The sequence below is a fragment of the Rhinoderma darwinii genome, chromosome 7 (genome assembly GCF_050947455.1).
Source record: "Rhinoderma darwinii isolate aRhiDar2 chromosome 7, aRhiDar2.hap1, whole genome shotgun sequence".
Taxonomy (NCBI): Eukaryota; Metazoa; Chordata; class Amphibia; order Anura; family Rhinodermatidae; genus Rhinoderma; species Rhinoderma darwinii.
The window spans coordinates 139,580,131-139,603,436 of NC_134693.1; the positions used below are offsets into that span (position 1 = coordinate 139,580,131).

Sequence of the window (23,306 nt, forward strand, 5' to 3'; positions counted from 1 at the left end):
CTTCTGTATCCCTAGTGGTGGCTGCATTTTATACACACGACCGTATTTTTCATCAGTAATTACTGACCCCTTTCAGTATTTTTACAGATCGGTGTCTGTGCTGAAAAAATTATAGAACCCGTCCTATTCTTGGCCGTAATTACGGCAAGGACTCTCCCGTAGAAGTCTATGGCAGCTTACCATCCGTATACCGTCAGTATTTACGGAAGCCTTGATATGCAACATGCTGAAGACATCATTTGCACCCTCCCTTTTTTTTACGGATCCGTATATACGGACCGTATTTATGGACAGTATTTCGAGATAGATGAAAATACGGTCGTGTGCGTGGGGCCCTAATCTTGGCCCAGTGCTGCTGTAAATTTATGAAATCCTTTATTCAACCTATTTTTCCTATGCATTTGTTTTGTATGAATTTTACTCTTGCTGAGAAATCGGGTACAATTTTTATTTTTTTTAAAACACAAAAACCTATACACTCGGTTTCCGGTAGAAGAAGCCGCTTCAGGATGTGTTGCCCGTGGAGGTCAGGGTGCGGTCGGCTTTCATACTCCGCATAGTTGGTCTTGTAGCGGCTGCTGTCAGACTTAGCTGATGTCCATGTTCTCTGTGCTGCAGACCATTACAGAGTCTTTCTGGATGTTCTCCATCAAGGAGCAGAGCTCGGGGTTGGCTCTGATCTGCGTCAGGAACTCTGCCATGCTGCGGCTGTTCTCCACCTCTGGGATGGTGAGCAGAGCGGTGATGGTTCTCATGGCGGAGCGCTTCAGCTCGTCCTGCTTCTCAAACTCCTGCTTCACCGAGCCGGCTTTTACCTGTCAGAAAACGGAGGTCAATTGTAGCAGCAGCAGCGAGGAGACGACACAGCAGAACGTTCCTACAAGTGTCGGGGTCAGAGGCTACTCATGAAGATGTGCTGGTCAGGAACACTGGTCACAATGTAACATTCTTCCAGGCATATATTCTATGTATTGGATACAGATTTGTTGCAGATTTCTTCCCATTTGTCTCCAATGGTAAGACTCACGGCAATGAAGTCTACGGTCACGTGCGCTATTGAGATTGTGATTTTTCATTGTTGGGGCTCGTCCACACGTAACGGAACTGCGGACGGAAAATACGCAGCAGAATACGTTAGCAGCAAAGTGGGTGGGATCTAACACGCTGCGTAAAATTTGCGAGCGGAAAGTGTCTGAATTTCTGTGTTTTTCAGAGAAAATGTCACCATCCCCCGACATTGAGGAAAAACGCAGAAAAATCCGCACCGTTTTCTGCAGTAAAGAAAGCCGTAAATGATTCGGTTTTTCTGTAGCGTAATTTCTGTTCGTTTCTGCAGCAATTCCGTTACGTGTGGACAAGCCCCAGCAGTTCTTGGAAATCTTTGATCTGCAGCTGCGATGTTGCGGTTCTTGTGTTGTGAGCCGTTCTGTGCGGGCTCTTGTGGGTCAGCTCTGTATTGGGCGCCATGCACACGACCATAGTTTTCATCCGTAATTACGGATGAAATTGCGGACCCATTCATTCCTATAGGTCACATTTCCCTATGTCTACGTAGAAATGATCCGCAAAATATAGAACATGTCCTATTGAAACACAGACTCGCCCATAGAAGTCTACGGGCGCTTCCACAATTGCAGACGACTATGGAAGTGCATCCGTATTTGCGGACAGTATAAACCTTTTAGGCTGGATTCACACGAGCACATTACGTCCGTAATGGACGGACGTATTTCGGCCGCAAGTCCCGGACCGAACTCAGTGCAGGGAGCCGGGCTCCTCGCATCATAGTGATGTACGATGCTAGGAGTCCCTGCCTCGCTGCAGGACAACTATCCCGTACTGTAATCATGTTTTCAGTACAGGACAGTAGTTCCACGGAGAGGCAGGGACTCCTAGCATCGTACATAAGTATGATGCTAGGAGCCCGGCTCCCTGCAGTATGTTCGGTCCGGGACTGCCGGCCGAAATACGTTCTGTCCATTATAGACGTAACATGCTCGTGTGAATCCAGCCTTACGGTCGTGTGCATGAGGCCTTACATGTTATGTTGGATATATACAAGATGGAAGATAGGAGCCCCAGCCCAAGAAGTGGGAAGATAAATCCGATCTAGGCGCCACGGTGCCGGTCGATGCTTCGGCAGTGTGTAGTGGTTTTGCACATATTTCGGTGCTCATACCTTGGTAGTACAGGTGGCACGAAGGGGCTCGATGAGCTGGTCCAGGCGCTGGAAAACCGCACCGGGGCACAGAGTAGCCAGACGTGTGAGGATAATGAAGGTCAGCATCTGCAAAACCGGAGGGAAGAATCTTACAGAACACTGGACCAACCTGTTCTGCACGGCGTAGGTATTGGGTGATTTGACGCTTCCGGGTGCTGTTATGGGAGTTTATGATGAATTTCGGAAAAAACCCTTTACTGTACACCCAATGGAACATGCCATGAAAAAAAAATGATGAAATCGGAGGCATACAGAGGTAGAGACCGCATGCACTTCTATTGGGGCCCTATTACGACTTGAACGCTTCTGCCGCCAGTTCTCGCATCACTGCCCCACGTTCTAAACAGGACTGGCAGCGGGTAATGGTGTGGGTATATTTATAATATTATTTCCCCTCGGAGGGCAGGGTAAAGGTAAAGATCATTATTAGGAAGGATGGAAACTATCCAGAAGACCCATAATTACCCGAATGTCATAGTGATCCTTCAGCCCGTCCTCCACGTGATTCAGAAACTCGTAGATGTCCAGCTGGTCCAGGCAGCTCTCCAGCAACGTGTACATACATTCAAATGCCGCCTTCCGCACGTCCAGGCCGTCATCCACTGTGTGCTTGAATGGGCCCATCTCCACCTATGTAAAGCCGAGCAAAGATCACACAAAATGTTATAGGGCATGGATTGTGCCAATGTGAGCGACTTCTATAGTAATTCCGTATGGCGCGGTCTCCTCACCTCTCGGATAAGTTCCTTCCGGACTTTTGTCTCTTCGTACACAGGTGGAAGGAACCGGCTCAGCAGCTTCCGGACCAGAGATGGTTTGTTATGAGCCGCCGAATTAAACATGACCAGAGTAACACGACGCACATTGGGGTCTGTGTCTTGGAGGGGTTTTAAGAAGTCTCCTGCATAGAAAACATGAAAATCAGACCACTACTAAGTGATTATGGAAGCAGTCATAATTCTGCTGGTTGTTATTGGAAATAGTCAGCAAGTTTGTTGTCAGACACCCCTATAGCAACTTAGTTGAGCACCTGTAATGTAGGGGGCACAGTTAGTTTTACTGCTATTAGATGATTGTACAGATGGTATATCCCAGAATTCTCATCACCAAAACAAGCTCTAGGTAGACACCGACCCAGCAGGGAATTGTGGGAGATTTCAGCTATAAAGCCTACGGAATAGTGAGTGCAGCTCTGGAGTATAATACAGGATATAACTCAGGATCAGTACAGGATAAGTAATGTAATGTATGTACACAGTGACTCCACCAGCAGAATAGTGAGTGCAGCTCTGGAGTATAATACAGGCTATAACTCAGGATCAGTACAGGATAAGTAATGTAATGTATGTACACAGTGACTCCTCCAGCAGAATAGTGAGTGCAGCTCTGGAGTATAATACAGGATATAACTCAGGATCAGTACAGGATAAGTAATGTAATGTATGTACACAAAGTTGTGCTCCCACTTTTATTCCCGTTACACTTTGGAGTGCTCCTGTTATTGGACTGTTAGCTGCATCTTTGGTGTAACATAAATAGCCCATTACTGGCAACTAAAGACGTGTATCTCAGGCCTTATTATTTCCTTTTAGCTCTTGTAATGCAGGACAGTGACCACTAGGTGTCAGTTTTCGCAGCACTTACCAATGCAACTCTTCAGGAGAGCGTCAATAGGAGCTGGTTGGTCAGATATGGTGAATTTGATGGCTGTGACCACGGTGCTACGAGTATACGGAGACCCTGCAAATGGAACAAGGATAAGAGGAGCACAGGTGATGAGAAGAGCTGCTGCTTAAAATATCCTGGAGACAATTTAAAGGAATATTCAATTTTGAAAAAGAAGCCATTGCTACCTCTGGACATTGTCATGTGACCATTATTCTTATGAGTGGAGATCTCCCCACCACTAAAGGAAGGGGGTCTTAAAAGCTTATTGAGTACAATGGGAGCTATATAAATCTGTGTGCAGTGAGCTCCCCCTAGTGGTGGCTGCAGGAAGACATCATTTTATCATTTCACTCCCCGACTGAAGGGAAGCAGCGGATTTGGACCTCTGTGTCAGAAAAATAGAACTCTTATCCTCTATGAAGTTGTGTTATGAAGTGAATCGGCACAGAATTATACAGATACAGATTTTTTTTAAAAGTTATGTAATTATAAAGTTATAATGGCCTGATTGGACTGTGTACAAGTCTAATGACAGATATAAACATTTGAAAAGGGGTTTACAGATTAATGCAAAAAAGCTTAATCTTTCTATTATGAAAAATTAGGCAACTTTGTAAATATACTTTGTGTTTTTCAATATCTCACCATATTCAATATGTCTGCTTGCTGTCAGTGATAGGAAACAGTCTTATATGCATCTAGAAGCTGATAACCTTTTCTTTACCTCGGTCAATTTGACATGATCAGGACAAGTTATCTCCTTCTGCATGTAAACAAGAATGTTTTCATTCACCGACAGCAAGCAGTACTTTGTATTATGCAATTTTTGAGCTTTATGCACATGACTGGTCAAACTCATTAGGGTCAGTTCACACAGTTTTTTTGCGCTCATTTTGATGCGGAAATCGCATTGGAATCAGCGCCAGAAAATGACTGAAATCGGTCTCGAATTGACTTCAATGGTAGAGACGTTTTTTTCCAGGGCGGATTTTGGCCATGGTTACCACCTCTGACCTCATTGGGAGGCAGAAAAAAATCTGCGGCTCTTGTTTCGTGGTGGTTTTTGCCCGCAGTCCTTGCATTAGCTTCAATGGCTACGGGCAAAATACGCAGCAAAAAAATATGTGTAATTCCTGACGAAATTCTGAGGCAGATTTTTGTGCCTGCAAAAAAACTTAACTGGGGTTGTACAGAATTAGAAAAAAACATGGCTGCTATCTTCCTAAAGTAGTGCCACACCTGTCCACGGATCGTGTCTGGTATTGCCATGCAGCTCGACTGAAGTGAAAGGTTCTGAGGTGCAATACCTCACACAACCAGTGGCCAGGTGTGGTGCTATTTTTAGTATTTATAGTGTAGAACTCTGTTGCCTCCGTTATTTCTTATGATCTGTGCATCACCTGAGCTCAGCTGTTTGCACAGTCGTGGCAGGAGCTGTGCCGGGTTTACAAGGGTCAGCTTCCCCACACATTCTGCTACCACGTTCCTGGTGCCTTCCTCCGCAGCTTCACAGTGCGCCAGCAACAGTTTCCACACGTCTTCTTGGTACGGTCTTAGCTCCTCACTGGGCAGGCACGTCAGAGCTTCTTTAAGCGAGTGCAGGAGCAGATACTGCCTTCTGAGCTGACCCCCAATTTCATGCAGCAAAAAGGGCAAAAAATCAGCAGGACTGCCCACGCAGGCATTACCAAGGGCGTAAGATGCTGCAGACTTCACCTCTTCACTGGGAGATGCAAAAGCTTCAAGGATCACATTTTTAAGCTCCTTCTGCTGGTTGCCAAGGTTCCTCTCACGCCCAATTTCTGCCAGTGTCAAGAATGCGAGCACCTTCACTGGGTCTCCAGCACGGGGATTTTTGGCATCTTGTATGAATTGGGTAAGGGAAGCATTGGATTCCTTCGGGCAGGCACTGGCTAACGTTGCCACGCACTTGGACACGGAATGGAAGGCCTGTTTGTGGAGTGCGGGTCCGCTGGAGTGCACCGGACCTGTAAGTTGCTTGAGGAGATCAGCATACCCAAGGTGAGGTGTGTGGCTCATGACCAGTGCTCGCAAGAAGGAAAGAATGGAGGCCAGAGCACCTCCTTGGAGTAGAGGAGAGTGTACCAGCTGAAATAGTTGGGGGAGGATGCGGGCACTAAGTTTCGGAAGAGAGGCCGGATGTGCAGACACCAAGCTGGTAAGAAAATCTAGAGACACTTGGGCCAAATGCATGTCTGATTCAGCTAGAAGGGCCGGAAGCTCCCCCAGCACAGGCTCCAACATGGCGGGCTTTAAGCAATCATTGTAATTCCTCACCAACACCTCAAGGGCAGATACGGTTCCTAGCCGGAGGGCTCGCTGGTTTTTACGTAGGAAAGAGGCCAGAATTGGCAGTGCATCCTTCAGTAATGGCCGCAAGTCAATCTTCAGAGGAGATCCCGCAATGAGGGTGAGAACCTTCACCGCTGTGAGTCTTGTAATCTCATTGCGGAGACGTTCAAGGATGAGCTGGAGAGTGGGTGGGAGATCGTTGCCCAATTGGTCTCCGAGATGACATATGAGATGACCCATGCATGACAAAGCCCTTTCCTTCACCTCCTGGTCAATATCCGTGGCCTGCAGTCTTTTCAACGTGGCGCTGAATAGCTCTTTGGTATAGGGTGAAGGTTGAGACACCTTGGTCTGGTCCAGTGGTCGGATCACTCTTACCAACTGTTGAGCCACCAGCAGGGCTTCCGAGGTGATCTTATAGAAGGGGTCATAAATACAAGTGACCACCGGAGGTAAGAGGTCTGGAAGGTGAGGCTGGAAGCATTCAGGAGGATGACCGCTGAGGAGAACGTGAAGGAACATTAGCGTATCCAGGCGCATATTGGAGCTGCTGCCTTTATCCGTCAAGGAGAAGACAAGACCTATCAGTCGGAGACAAAAACATGGTCATTTGGTGCCACAAGAAGACCGCTGCAATCATTGCTGCTATGTATATGTGAGCTGCATGGCGGGAAGGTTCATACCTGGGACCAGAGCAGGGATATGCTGGGACAGGCAGCCGGGAAGTGCACTGGTCAGTTCTGTGAGAACGGCAAAACATCCCTGGCGAGACTTGACGCTCTTATCTCTGAGGAGTTTTTGAAGGGACTTCATAACTAAAGGAACCTATGGAGAAAGGACCGCGATGTAAAGACCAACCATCTCGGTGGCAGATTTGGCTATGTGCCTATGTAATAGCTGCCCTTGGGTGTGCCTCACGTCCTTGGTCACCTGTTTCTGCAGAGCACTGAGTGGACTGTCCTCTTTATCGGTGACATCCACGTTCTGCCTGCAGCTCTGAGAACAGCGTGTCTGCCTTAGTAGAGCATTGTATGCCGAGAAGATGTCCGCCTTCACGTTCTCTTCTCTTTCTTTAAATCGGGAAATGATGGCCGGAGCCGCTGATCTATAAAACTCTGATAGGAGATCAGGTCTGGCGGTTATCAGAGTCTCCAGACACTTGGCTGCTGAGCGTCTCACTTTCCAGCTCATGTCATCATCATCGCTGTATTCTTCTTCACTCTCTGTAAAGAGCAAACCATGAAAAATCACTCAACTCATCAACGAGAGCATAACACCTGCTATAAGGGACGCTCAAGTTATATTCTTGTATATAGGGGCAGTATTATAGTTATATTCTTGTATATAGGGGGCAGTATTATAGTAGTTATATTCTTGTATATAGGGGGCAGTATTATAGTAGTTATATTCTTGTATATAGGAGCAGTATTATAGTAGTTATATTCTTGTATATAGGAGCAGTATTATAGTAGTTATATTCTTGTATATAGAAGCAGTATTATAGTAGTTATATTCTTGTATATAGGGGGCAGTATTATAATAGTTATATTCTTGTATATAGGGGCAGTATTATAGTAGTTATATTCTTGTATATAGGAGCAGTATTATAGTAGTTATATTCTTGTATATAGGGGGCAGTATTATAGTAGTTATATTCTTGTATATAGGGGGCAGTATTATAGTAGTTATATTCTTGTATATAGGGGGCAGTATTATAGTAGTTATATTCTTGTATATAGGGGGCAGTATTATAGTAGTTATATTCTTGTATATAGGGGGCATTATTATAGTAGTTATATTCTTGTATATAGGGGGCAGTATTATAGCAGTTATATTCTTGTATATAGAAGGCAGTATTATAGTAGTTATAGTCTTGTATATAGGAGCAGTATTATAGTAGTTATATTCTTGTATATAGGGGGCAGTATTATAGCAGTTATATTCTTGTATATAGGGGGCAGTATTATAGTAGTTATATTCTTGTATATAGGGACAGTATTATAGTAGTTATATTCTTGTATATAGAGGCAGTATTATAGTAGATATATTCTTGTATATAGGGGGCAGTATTATAGTAGTTATATTCTTGTATATAGGGGGCAGTATTATAGTAGTTATATTCTTGTATATAGGAGCAGTATTATAGTAGTTATATTCTTGTATATAGGAACAGTATTATAGTAGTTATATTCTTGTATATAGGGAGTAGTAATATAGTAGTTATATTCTTGTATATAGGGGGCAGTATTATAGTAGTTATATTCTTGTATATAGGGGGCAGTATTATAGTAGTTATATTCTTGTATATAGGAGCAGTATTATAGTAGTTATATTCTTGTATATAGGGGGCAGTATTATAGTAGTTATATTCTTGTATATAGGGGGCAGTATTATAGTAGTTATATTCTTGTATATAGGGGGCAGTATTATAGTAGTTATATTCTTGTATATAGGGGGCAGTATTATAGTAGTTATATTCTTGTATATAGGGGCAGTATTATAGTAGTTATATTCTTGTATATAGGGGCAGTATTATAGTAGTTATATTCTTGTATATAGGGGGCAGTATTATAGTAGTTATATTCTTGTATATAGGGGGCAGTATTATAGTAGTTATATTCTTGTATATAGGAGCAGTATTATAGTAGTTATATTCTTGTATATAGGGACAGTATTATAGTAGTTATATTCTTGTATATAGGAGGCAGTATTATAGTAGTTATATTCTTGTATATAGGGGCAGTATTATAGTAGTTATATTCTTGTATATAGGGGCAGTATTATAGTAGTTATATTCTTGTATATAGGGGCAGTATTATAGTAGTTATATTCTTGTATATAGGGGGCAGTATTATAGTAGTTATATTCTTGTATATAGGAGCAGTATTATAGTAGTTATATTCTTGTATATAGGGACAGTATTATAGTAGTTATATTCTTGTATATAGGAGGCAGTATTATAGTAGTTATATTCTTGTATATAGGGGCAGTATTATAGTAGTTATATTCTTGTATATAGGGGCAGTATTATAGTAGTTATATTCTTGTATATAGGGGGCAGTATTATAGTAGTTATATTCTTGTATATAGGGGCAGTATTATAGTAGTTATATTCTTGTATATAGGGGCAGTATTATAGTAGTTATATTCTTGTATATAGGGGGCAGTATTATAGTAGTTATATTCTTGTATATAGGAGGCAGTATTATAGTAGTTATATTCTTGTATATAGGGGCAGTATTATAGTAGTTATATTCTTGTATATAGGGGGCAGTATTATAGTAGTTATATTCTTGTATATAGGGGGCAGTATTATAGTAGTTATATTCTTGTATATAGGGGGCAGTATTATAGTAGTTATATTCTTGTATATAGGGGCAGTATTATAGTAGTTATATTCTTGTATATAGGGGGCAGTATTATAGTAGTTATATTCTTGTATATAGGGGGCAGTATTATAGTAGTTATATTCTTGTATATAGGGGGCAGTATTATAGTAGTTATATTCTTGTATATAGGGAGCAGTTTTATAGTAGTTATATTCTTGTATATAGGGGCAGTATTATAGTAGTTATATTCTTGTATATAGGGGGCAGTATTATAGTAGTTATATTCTTGTATATAGGGAGCAGTATTATAGTAGTTATATTCTTGTATATAGGAGCAGTATTATAGTAGTTATATTCTTGTATATAGGGGCAGTATTATAGTAGTTATATTCTTGTATATAGGGGGCAGTATTATAGTAGTTATATTCTTGTATATAGGGGGAGCATTATAGTAGTTATATTCTTGTATATAGGAGCAGTATTATAGTAGTTATATTCTTGTATATAGGGGCAGTATTATAGTAGTTATATTCTTGTATATAGGGGCAGTATTATAGTAGTTATATTCTTGTATATAGGGGGCAGTATTATAGTAGTTATATTCTTGTATATAGGAGCAGTATTATAGTACTTATATTCTTGTATATAGGGGCAGTATTATAGTAGTTATATTCTTGTATATAGGGGCAGTATTATAGTAGTTATAATCTTGTATATAGGAGCAGTATTATAGTAGTCATATTCTTGTATATAGGGAGCAGTATTATAGTAGTTATATTCTTGTATATAGGAGGCAGTATTATAGTAGTTATATTCTTGTATATAGGGAGCAGTATTATAGTAGTTATATTCTTGTATATAGGAGCAGTATTATAGTAGATATATTCTTGTATATAGGAGCAGTATTATAGTAGTTATATTCTTGTATATAGGAGCAATATTATAGTAGTTATATTCTTGTATATAGGAGCAGTATTATAGTAGTTATATTCTTGTATATAGGGGGCAGTATTATAGTAGTTATATTCTTGTATATAGGGGCAGTATTATAGTAGTTATATTCTTGTATATAGGAGGCAGTATTATAGTAGTTATATTCTTGTATATAGGGGGCAGTATTATAGTAGTTATATTATTGTATATAGGAGCAGTATTATAGTAGTTATATTCTTGTATATAGGGGGCAGTATTATAGTAGTAATATTCTTGTATATAGGGGGCAGTATTATAGTACTTATATTCTTGTATATAGGGGCAGTATTATAGTAGTTATATTCTTGTATATAGGGGCAGTATTATAGTACTTATATTCTTGTTATGTTTAGGTAATACTGACCTGGTTCTTCCTCGCTTTCTATCTCCATCGTCTCCTCTTCCTCTTCACTATCATAGTTGTAGTTAGGGTCATATGCAAGGAACTTCAGACACAGATCAATGACTGTGGGGACATAAGATGAGATCTCTTTGGGGCAGCGTCTGATGAAGGAGTCCAATGCCTGGAAACACTGCTCCTGCAGCTCATCATCTTCCACTTTACAGAACCCCACCACTAGGGGCACAATTCTCTCTAGATGTGGCCCTGGATAAATAGATGGGGTTAGGATGAGACACAAGGCTGGATTAGTTCTGGCTCTTCCACTATTTTTTTTATATCGATAGAGGGATTAGATTTTATGTAACTGTGTATAATGGGACCAGGTAATAGAAGAGGTTATGTCCTACCACCTGCAGAGACATTGTGCCTTCCTTACCGAGTCTGTGCCCTGCCTGCAGGCTAACAGCAGCCACACATTGAATGTAAGTTCTAGTAGTAGATGTGGATTCGTTCTTTTTCATTTCTGCCACCAGATGTTCCACAAGTTCCGTGAACAGGTTTCCATTGCAGGTTTGTACCAGGTGCCCCAGTGCCAGGACAGCTCTTTTTCTCACTGCAAGACGAGGGCTGGTGAGCTGGGGCAGGAGACAGCTCAGGATGGAGGGATGGAAAGAGAAGAGAGCCCCTCCTAATCTGCTAGGAACATAGAGAAGGTGAGATTACAGCCAGTATACACTCATCAACCTGCTAGAGTATTATTTTACCTTCCCAACATATCTGACAATATATCAAGAGCCTCTAGCTGCACCGCTGCATCATCCCGCTTTCCTATTGCCCCCGTCAGTTGTCCTGTGATCTTTCTGCACACATTGGCGGCTAAGGAGGAGCCTGTAGGAAGAATATAGGAAATTAAATAACTGTGTACATATATTACATTACTTATCCTGTACTGATCCTGAGTTACATCCTGTATTATACTCCAGAGCTGCACTCACTATTCTGCTGGTGGAGTCACTGTGTACATACATTACATCACTTATCCTGTACTGATCCTGAGTTACATCCTGTATTATACTCCAGAGCTGCACTCACTATTCTGCTGGTTCAGTCACTGTGTACATACATTACATTACTTATCCTGTACTGATCCGGAGTTACATCCTGTATTATACTCCAGAGCTGCACTCACTATTCTGCTGGTGGAGTCACTGTGTACATATATTACATTACTTATCCTGTACTGATCCTGAGTTACATCCTGTATTATACTCCAGAGCTGCACTCACTATTCTGCTGGTGGAGTCACTGTGTACATACATTACATTACTTATCCTGTACTGATCCTGAGTTACATCCTGTATTATACTCCAGAGCTGCACTCACTATTCTGCTGGTGGAGTCACTGTGTACATAGATTGCATTACTTATCCTGTACTGATCCGGAGTTACATCCTGTATTATACTCCAGAGCTGCACTCACTATTCTGCTGGTGGAGTCACTGTGTACATACATTACATTACTTATCCTGTACTGATCCTGAGTTCTATCCTGTATTATATTCCAGAGCTGCACTCACTAATCTGCTGGTGGAGTCACTGTGTACATACATTACATTACTTATCCTGTACTGATCCTGAGTTACATCCTGTATTATACTTCAGAGCTGCACTCACTATTCTGCTGGAGGAGTCACTGTGTACATACATTACATTACTTATCCTGTACTGATCCTGAGTTATATCCTGTATTATACTCCAGAGCTGCACTCACTATTCTGCTGGAGGAATCACTGTGTACATACATTACATTACTTATCCTGTACTGATCCTGAGTTACATCCTGTATTATACTCCAGAGCTGCACTCACTATTCTGCTGGTGGAGTCACTGTGTACATACATTACATTACTTATCCTGTACTGATCCTGAGTTACATCCTGTATTATACTCCAGAGCTGTACTCACTATTCTGCTGGTGGAGTCACTGTGTACATACATTACATTACTTATCCTGTACTGATCCTGAGTTACATCCTGTATTATACTCCAGAGCTGCACTCACTATTCTGCTGGTGGAGTCACTGTGTACATACATTACATATCCTGTACTGATCCTGAGTTACATCCAGTATTATACTCCAGAGCTGCAGTCACTATTCTGCTGGTGGAGTCACTGTGTACATACATTACATTACTTATCCTGTACTGATCCTGAGTTACATCCTGTATTATACTCCAGAGCTGCACTCACTATTCTGCTGGTGGAGTCACTATGTACATACATTATATTACTTATCCTGTACTGATCCTGAGTTACATCCTGTATTATACTCCAGAGCTGCACTCACTATTCTGCTGGTGGAGTCACTGTGTACATACATTATATTACTTATCCTGTACTGATCCTGAGTTACAGCCTGTATTATACTCCAGAGCTGCACTCACTATTCTGCTGGAGGAGTCACTGTGTACATACATTACATTACTTATCCTGTACTGATTCTGAGTTCTATCCTGTATTATAGCAGAGTTGTATTCACGGTACATTTTGTTTTTGCAAAAAGTCAGAGATTTTGTCGTCAAACACACCTTTTAACTACTGAGTTTCTGTACCACATGGGGAAATATACACATATAATTCATGTAACAGCTTATTGTAAGGTTGGAACTTCCCGGATTACAAACACCAGCTCTGTGCAGACACTGAATAAGCAGGAATTGCTGGGGGTTTCAGCTCTGAAGCCTGTGGAACTGTGAGTGCAGCTGGGGTATAATACAGGCTGTAACTCAGAATTATTACAAGACAAGATATGCTGAACTTTTGAGTAGGTTCATTGTAAAATGCTTTGTTATAAATTAGTATTTAATACATCAGTTAACAGAGTTTCTTGTAACCCCTACATCTCCTACAATGCTCCACAGCAGGTATAGCGACACTACAACACTCTGTAAAGACACTGAACCAGCAGGGGTGAGATGTGAGATCCTGAAGTCTGGGGAATCCAGCAGAATAGTAGATGTATTTCTCACTGACTCTAGGGATATTGTTGCTCCTGGTTACCATATAACCGTTTGTATTTGGTTCATTGAATGTATCAATATTAATTTCTATTGCTTTCGCACTTTACATTGACACTATTAATTAAAGTAATTTGGTAGACGAATATGATGTGCGCTCCAGAAAAAACGATTGCCTATCTAATTTGTTTATTTTTTAATATTTTATATATTTTGATATTTGTATATATTTCTCTTCAGTATAAATTTGTATATATAATTATATATGCAATAGTAGATGTTGGTAGTACGAGTAGAGATACAAAAACAGTCCCGTGTTTGAGCGCTCATGAGTGGGGAGATCTCTACTCGTACTACCAACATCTACTATTGCATATATAATTATATATACAAATTTATACTGAAGAGAAATATATACAAATATCAAAATATATAAAATATTAAAAAATAAACAAATTAAATAGGCAATAGTTTTTTCTGGAGCGCACATCATATTCGTCTACCAAATTACTTTAATTAATAGTGTCAATGTAAAGTGCGAAAGCAATAGAAATTAATATTGATACATTCAATGAACCAAATACAAACGGTTATATGGTAACCAGGAGCAACAATATCCCTAGAGTCAGTGAGAAATTAACTATATATTCTAGGGAACATTAACAGGAAACCGATATTATTAACAGTGACAAGAATAGTAGATGTAGCTCTAAACGACGCTGGAGTACAAGATAAGTAAAATAAAATTTTGGAAAGGCACTTAAGATTTTATATAGACAGAAAAAAGGAAATGGGGTAAAATTCCATGTGGCTTAGAGCAGAGGTGGCATTTGTTGCACCATGCCCGCCCATAGTGCCCGCCGCTGACGTCTACCTGAGCTTGCTGTAGGGAGTTCAGATATAACCGTCTTTAACCCGATGCTGCAGATATCTCTCAGCTGTTCCTTCTCTGATAGCATGTTACTACAAAGGGTGTCCACAATCGTCTCCACCTGATGCTCTTTAACTTTTCCCACAAGAGGCCCCAGGCTGTAAAAAGACAAAAAACACAAAGAACATTCACATCCAGGAGCAGAAGAAACATGGAGTCCTAAAAACGTGAGGCTTTGACTTGGTGAAGAACTAACTCTCAAATGTGAATGTACGGTGAAGAAAGAAGATAGAGGGACCTCAAATGTGAATGTAAGGTGAAGAAAGAAGATAGAGGGACCTCAAATGTGAATGTACAGTGAAGAAAGAAGATAGAGGGACCTCAAATGTGAATGTACGGTGAAGAAAGAAGATAGAGGGACCTCAAATGTGAATGTACAGTGAAGAAAGAAGATAGAGGGACCTCAAATGTGAATGTACAGTGAAGAAAGAAGATAGAGGGACCTCAAATGTGAATGTATGGTGAAGAAAGAAGATAGAGGGACCTCAAATGTGAATGTATGGTGAAGAAAGAAGATAGAGGGACATCAAATGTGAATGTACGGTGAAGAAAGAAGATAGAGGGACATCAAATGTGAATGTACGGTGAAGAAAGAAGATAGAGGGACCTCAAATGTGAATGTACAGTGAAGAAAGAAGATAGAGGGACCTCAAATGTGAATGTATGGTGAAGAAAGAAGATAGAGGGACCTCAAATGTCAATGTAAGGTGAAGAAAGAAGATAGAGGGACCTCAAATGTGAATGTACGGTGAAGAAAGAAGATAGAGGGGCCTCAAATGTGAATGTATGGTGAAGAAAGAAGATAGAGGGACCTCACATGTGAATGTATGGTGAAGAAAGAAGATAGAGAGACACCAAATGTGAATGTATGGTGAAGAAAGAAGATAGAGGGACCTCAAATGTGAATGTACGGTGAAGAAAGAAGATAGAGGGACCTCAAATGTGAATGTACAGTGAAGAAAGAAGATAGAGGGACCTCAAATGTGAATGTATGGTGAAGAAAGAAGATAGAGGGACCTCAAATGTCAATGTAAGGTGAAGAAAGAAGATAGAGGGACCTCAAATGTGAATGTACGGTGAAGAAAGAAGATAGAGGGACCTCAAATGTGAATGTATGGTGAAGAAAGAAGATAGAGGGACCTCACATGTGAATGTATGGTGAAGAAAGAAGATAGAGAGACACCAAATGTGAATGTATGGTGAAGAAAGAAGATAGAGGGACCTCAAATGTGAATGTATGGTGAAGAAAGAAGATAGAGAGACACCAAATGTGAATGTATGGTGAAGAAAGAAGATAGAGGGACCTCAAATGTGAATGTAAGGTGAAGAAAGAAGATAGAGGGACATCAAATGTGAATGTAAGGTGAAGAAAGAAGATAGAGGGACCTCAAATGTGAATGTATGGTGAAGAAAGAAGATAGAGGGACCTCAAATGTGAATGTAAGGTGACGAAAGAAGATAGAGGGACCTCAAATGTGAATGTACGGTGAAGAAAGAAGATAGAGGGACCTCAAATGTGAATGTATGGTGAAGAAAGAAGATAGAGGGACCTCACATGTGAATGTATGGTGAAGAAAGAAGATAGAGAGACACCAAATGTGAATGTATGGTGAAGAAAGAAGATAGAGGGACCTCAAATGTGAATGTACGGTGAAGAAAGAAGATAGAGGGACCTCAAATGTGAATGTACAGTGAAGAAAGAAGATAGAGGGACCTCAAATGTGAATGTATGGTGAAGAAAGAAGATAGAGGGACCTCAAATGTCAATGTAAGGTGAAGAAAGAAGATAGAGGGACCTCAAATGTGAATGTACGGTGAAGAAAGAAGATAGAGGGACCTCAAATGTGAATGTAAGGTGAAGAAAGAAGATAGAGGGACATCAAATGTGAATGTAAGGTGAAGAAAGAAGATAGAGGGACCTCAAATGTGAATGTATGGTGAAGAAAGAAGATAGAGGGACCTCAAATGTGAATGTAAGGTGACGAAAGAAGATAGAGAGACCTCAAATGTGAATGTAAGATGACGAAAGACGATAGAGGAACCTCAAATGTGAATGTAAGATGACGAAAGACGATAGAGGAACCTCAAATGTGAATGTAAGATGACGAAAGACGATAGAGGGACCTCAAATGTGAATGTACAGTGAAGAACTGAAGATAGAGGAAACCTGGCAGTAAGTAGCATCACCACAGGGGAAATGCTACTAAGGGTTTCTAAACTGGACAACTCCTTTAACTATAAATGTAAAGATAGAGGGGCCTCAACTGTAAACGGTGGTTGTAATCTACGGAACGTGGACTGTGGATGGATGGATTTCGGCTGTGTATGGTCAGTCAACTACAATATTGGGATAATTGTGCAAATGGGAACAGGGAAATAATTGGATGCGTGTCGGCCACATGACAATGAGCAGAAATGTTCTATGGTCGCATATAGATGTCTTGTAAATACAGTGAAGGAAATAAGTATTTGATCCCTTGCTGATTTTGTAAGTTTGCCCACTGTCAAAGTCATGAACAGTCTAGAATTTTTAGGCTAGGTTAATTTTACCAGTGAGAGATAGATTATATTAAAAAAAAACAGAAAATCACATTGTCAAAATGATATCTATTTATTTGCATTGTGTACAGAGAAATAAGTATGTGACCCCCTACCAACCATTAAGAGTTCAGCCTCCTCCAGACCAGTTACTGCTCCAAATCAACTTGGTGCCTGCATTATAGACAGCTCTTACATGGTCACCTGTATAAGAGACTCCTGTCCACAGACTCAATGAATCAGTCTGACTCTAACCTCTACAACATGGGCCAGACCAAAGAGCTTTCTAAGGATGTCAGGGACAAGATCATAGACCTGCACAAGGCTGGAATGGGCTACAAAACCATAAGTAAGACGCTGGGTGAGAAGGAGACAACTGTTGGTGCAATAGTAAGAAAATGGAAGACATACAAAATGACTGTCAATCCACATCGATCTGGGGCTCCATGCAAAATCTCACCTCGTGGGGTATCCTTGATCCTGAGGAAGGTGAGAGCTCAGCCGAAAACTACACGGGGGGAACTTGTTAAGGATCTCAAGGCAGCTGGGACCACAGTCACCAAGAAAACCATTGGTAACACATTACGCCGTAATGGATTAAAATCCTGCAGTGCCCGCAAGGTCCCCCTGCTCAAGAAGGCACATGTACAGGCCCGTCTGAAGTTTGCAAATGAACATCTGGATGATTCTGAGAGTGATTGGGAGAAGGTGCTGTGGTCAGATGAGACAAAAATTGAGCTCTTTGGCATTAACTCAACGCGCCGTGTTTGGAGGAAGAGAAATGCTGCCTATGACCCAAAGAACACCGTCCCCACTGTCAAGCATGGAGGTGGAAACATTATGTTTTGGGGGTGTTTCTCTGCTAAGGGCACAGGACTACTTCACCGCATCAATGGGAGAATGGATGGAGCCATGTACCGTCAAATCCTGAGTGACAACCTCCTTCCCTCCACCAGGACATTAAAAATGGTTCGTGGCTGGGTCTTCCAGCACGACAATGACCCGAAACATACAGCCAAGGCAACAAAGGAGTGGCTCAAAAAGAAGCACATTAAGGTCATGGAGTGGCCTAGCCAGTCTCCAGACCTTAATCCCATCGAAAACTTATGGAGGAAGCTGAAGATCCGAGTTGCCAAGTGACAGCCTCGAAATCTTAATGATTTACAGATGATCTGTAAAGAGGAGTGGGCCAAAATTCCATCTAACATGTGTGCAAACCTCATCATCAACTACAAAAAACGTCTGACTGCTGTGCTTGCCAACAAGGGTTTTGCCACCAAGTATTAAGTCTTGTTTGTCAAAGGGATCAAATACTTATTTCTCTGTGCACAACGCAAATAAATATATATAATTTTGACAATGTGATTTTCTGTTTTTTTTTTTATATATAATCTATCTCTTACTGGTAAAATTAACCTAGCCTAAAATTTCTAGACTGTTCATGTCTTTGACAGTGGGCAAACTTACAAAATCAGCAAGGGATCAAATACTTATTTCCTTCACTGTAGGTGTTGGGGGAGTCAACAAAAAATAGACCGTGAAGGTTACAAAACAATGGATGTCTGGAAGCGCTGAGCTATATATATATATGTGGATTTACGGAACATGCACAGGAGGCCACAAGGTCCCCACACCCCTCTCACCACTTCACTGCTAAGTTCTGCACCTCTCCGTTCTTGTCCTCCAGCAGCTTCAGAAGCATCTTCACCACCCTCCTCTCACTGTCCTCATCTAACTTGATGGAGTCCTTCTGCAGCTCCACCATCAAATCATTTGTGGCCATAAACCTTTCACAGGAAGAAGAGAAAGTGTCAAATCCAATCATTCTTACAAGAACTTCAGTCTATCTACTCTACATTACATCATATGTGACTGATATCAGCCGCTCCTCTTATAACACTCCAGTACTATTATATCCTCCAGAGACATTACATCATATGTGTGACTGATATCAGCAGCTCCTCTTATAACACTCCAGCACTATTATATCCTCCAGAGACATTACATCATATGTGTGACTGATATCAGCGGCTCCTCTTATATCACTACAGTACTATTATATCATCCAGAGACATTACATCATATGTGACTGATATCAGCCGCTCCTCTTATAACACTCCAGTACTATTATATCCTCCAGAGACATTACATCATATGTGTGACTGATATCAGCCGCTCCTGTTATATCACTCCAGCACTATTATATCCTCCAGAGACATTACATCATATGTGACTGATATCAGCCGCTCCACTTATAACACTCCAGTACTATTATATCCTCCAGAGACATTACATCATATGTGTGACTGATATCAGCCGCTCCTCTTATAACACTCCAGTACTATTATATCCTCCAGAGACATTACATCATATGTGTGACTGATATCAGCCGCTCCTCTTATATCACTCCAGTACTATTATATCCTCCAGAGACATTACATCATATATGTGACTGATATCAGCCGCTCCACTTATATCACTCCAGTACTATTATATCCTCCAGACACATTACATCATATGTGACTGATATCAGCCGCTCCTCTTATATCACTCCAGCACTATTATATCCTCCAGAGACATTACATCATATGTGTGACTGATATCAGCCGCTCCTCTTATAACACTCCAGCACTATTATATCCTCCAGAGACATTACATCATATGTGACTGATATCAGCCACTCCTCTTATATCACTCCAGTACTATTATATCCTCCAGAGACATTACATCATATGTGACTGATATCAGCCGCTCCTCTTATAACACTCCAGCACTATTATATCCTCCAGAGACATTACATCATATGTGTGACTGATATCAGCCGCTCCTCTTATATCACTCCAGCACTATTATATCCTCCAGAGACATTACATCATATGTGACTGATATCACCGCTCCTCTTATATCACTCCAGTACTATTATATCCTCCAGAGACATTACATCATATGTGTGACTGATATCAGCCGCTCCTCTTATATCACTCCAGCAATATTATATCCTCCAGAGACATTACATCATATGTGTGACTGATATCAGCCGCTCCTCTTATATCACTCCAGCACTATTATATCCTCCAGAGACATTACATCATATGTGTGACTGATATCAGCCGCTCCTCTTATATCACTCCAGCACTAATATATCCTCCAGAGACATTACATCATATGTGACTGATATCACCGCTCCTCTTATATCACTCCAGTACTATTATATCCTCCAGAGACATTACATCATATGTGTGACTGATATCAGCCGCTCCTCTTATATCACTCCAGCAATATTATATCCTCCAGAGACATTACATCATATGTGTGACTGATATCAGCCGCTCCTCTTATATCACTCCAGCACTATTATATCCTCCAGAGACATTACATCATATGTGTGACTGATATCAGCCGCTCCTCTTATATCACTCCAGCACTATTATATCCTCCAGAGACATTACATCATATGTGACTGATATCAGCCGCTCCTCTTATAACACTCCAGTACTATTATATCCTCCAGAGACATTACATCATATGTGTGACTGATATCAGCCGCTCCTCCTATAACACTCCAGTACTATTATATCCTCCAGAGACATTACATCATATGTGTGACTGATATCAGCCGCTCCTCCTATAACGCTCCAGCAATATTATATCCTCCAGAGACATTACATCATATGTGTGACTGATATCAGCCGCTCCTCTTATATCACTCCAGTACTATTATATCCTCCAGAGACATTACATCATATGTGTGACTGATATCAGCAGCTCCTCTTATATCACTCCAGTACTATTATATCCTCCAGAGACATTACATCATATGTGTGACTGATATCAGCCGCTCCTCTTATAACACTCCAGTACTATTATATCCTCCAGAGACATTACATCATATGTGTGACTGATATCAGCCGCTCCTCCTATAACACTCCAGTACTATTATATCCTCCAGAGACATTACATCATATGTGACTGATATCAGCCGCTCCTCTTATATCACTCCAGTACTATTATATCCTCCAGAGACATTACATCATATGTGTGACTGATATCAGCCGCTCCTCCTATAACGCTCCAGCAATATTATATCCTCCAGAGACATTACATCATATGTGTGACTGATATCAGCCGCTCCTCTTATATCACTCCAGTACTATTATATCCTCCAGAGACATTACATCATATGTGTGACTGATATCAGCCGCTCCTCTTATATCACTCCAGTACTATTATATCCTCCAGAGACATTACATCATATGTGTGACTGATATCAGCCGCTCCTCTTATAACACTCCAGTACTATTATATCCTCCAGAGACATTACATCATATGTGTGACTGATATCAGCCGCTCCTCTTATAACACTCCAGTACTATTATATCCTCCAGAGACATTACATCATATGTGTGACTGATATCAGCCGCTCCTCCTATAACACTCCAGTACTATTATATCCTCCAGAGACATTACATCATATGTGACTGATATCAGCCGCTCCTCTTATATCACTCCAGTACTATTATATCCTCCAGAGACATTACATCATATGTGTGACTGATATCAGCCGCTCCTCTTATATCACTCCAGTACTATTATATCCTCCAGAGACATTACATCATATGTGTGACTGATATCAGCCGCTCCTCCTATAACGCTCCAGCAATATTATATCCTCCAGAGACATTACATCATATGTGTGACTGATATCAGCCGCTCCTCTTATATCACTCCAGTACTATTATAGCCTCCAGACATTACATCATATGTGACTGATATCAGCCGCTCCTCCTATAACGCTCCAGCAATATTATATCCTCCAGAGACATTACATCATATGTGTGACTGATATCAGCCGCTCCTCTTATATCACTCCAGTACTATTATATCCTCCAGAGACATTACATCATATGTGTGACTGATATCAGCCGCTCCTCTTATAACACTCCAGTACTATTATATCCTCCAGAGACATTACATCATATGTGTGACTGATATCAGCCGCTCCTCTTATATCACTCCAGTACTATTATATCCTCCAGAGACATTACATCATATGTGACTGATATCAGCCGCTCCTCTTATATCACTCCAGCACTATTATATCCTCCAGAGACAGTACATCATATATGTGACTGATATCAGCCGCTCCTCTTATAACACTCCAGTACTATTATATCCTCCAGAGACATTACATCATATGTGACTGATATCAGCCGCTCCTCTTATATCACTCCAGCACTATTATATCCTCCAGAGACATTACATCATATGTGGCTGATATCAGCCGCTCCTCTTATAACACTCCAGTACTATTATATCCTCCAGAGACATTACATCTTGTGACTGATATCAGCCGCTCCTCTTATAACACTCCAGTACTATTATATCCTCCAGAGACATTACATCATATGTGACTGATATCAGCTGCTCCTCTTATATCACTCCAGTACTATTATATCCTCCAGAGACATTACATCATATGTGACTGATATCAGCCGCTCCTCTTATAACACTCCAGTACTATTATATCCTCCAGAGACATTACATCATATGTGACTGATATCAGCCGCTCCTCTTATATCACTCCAGCACTATTATATCCTCCAGAGACATTACATCATATGTGACTGATATCAGCCGCTCCTCTTATATCACTCCAGTACTATTATATCCTCCAGAGACATTACATCATATGTGTGACTGATATCAGCCGCTCCTCTTATATCGCTCCAGTACTATTATATCCTCCAGAGACATTACATCATGTGTGACTGATATCAGCCGCTCCTCTTATATCACTCCAGTACTATTATATCCTCCAGAGACATTACATCATATGTGACTGATATCAGCCGCTCCTCTTATAACACTCCAGTACTATTATATCCTCCAGAGACAGTACATCATATGTGTGACTGATATCAGCCGCTCCTCTTATAACACTCCAGTACTATTATATCCTCCAGAGACATTACA

At 40.9% G+C, this 23,306-nt stretch overlaps 1 protein-coding gene across 2 annotated transcripts in view; it reads right to left on the bottom strand.

Annotated features, from left to right (window-relative positions):
• Positions 1–376: 376 nt before the first annotated feature.
• Positions 377–23,306, bottom strand: part of LOC142656881 (cullin-associated NEDD8-dissociated protein 1-like) — a 37,584-nt gene continuing 14,654 nt past the window's right edge. Inside the window, exons 2-14 of one of the 2 annotated variants that reach the window (XM_075831846.1) lie at positions 18,977–19,120; positions 14,739–14,893; positions 11,611–11,734; positions 11,283–11,539; positions 10,868–11,110; positions 7,133–7,425; positions 6,886–7,027; positions 5,290–6,783; positions 3,866–3,961; positions 2,953–3,122; positions 2,687–2,851; positions 2,180–2,287; positions 377–815 (exon numbers count right to left, since the gene is read on the bottom strand). In XM_075831846.1, coding sequence (XP_075687961.1) covers positions 588–815; positions 2,180–2,287; positions 2,687–2,851; positions 2,953–3,122; positions 3,866–3,961; positions 5,290–6,783; positions 6,886–7,027; positions 7,133–7,425; positions 10,868–11,110; positions 11,283–11,539; positions 11,611–11,734; positions 14,739–14,893; positions 18,977–19,120 — 3,619 coding nt within the window. In that variant the 3' untranslated portion in view covers positions 377–587. Of the gene's footprint in view, positions 816–2,179; positions 2,288–2,686; positions 2,852–2,952; positions 3,123–3,865; positions 3,962–5,289; positions 6,784–6,885; positions 7,028–7,132; positions 7,426–10,867; positions 11,111–11,282; positions 11,540–11,610; positions 11,735–14,738; positions 14,894–18,976; positions 19,121–23,306 lie in introns of those variants that run through there. The other variant, XM_075831847.1, reaches the window with a different exon arrangement.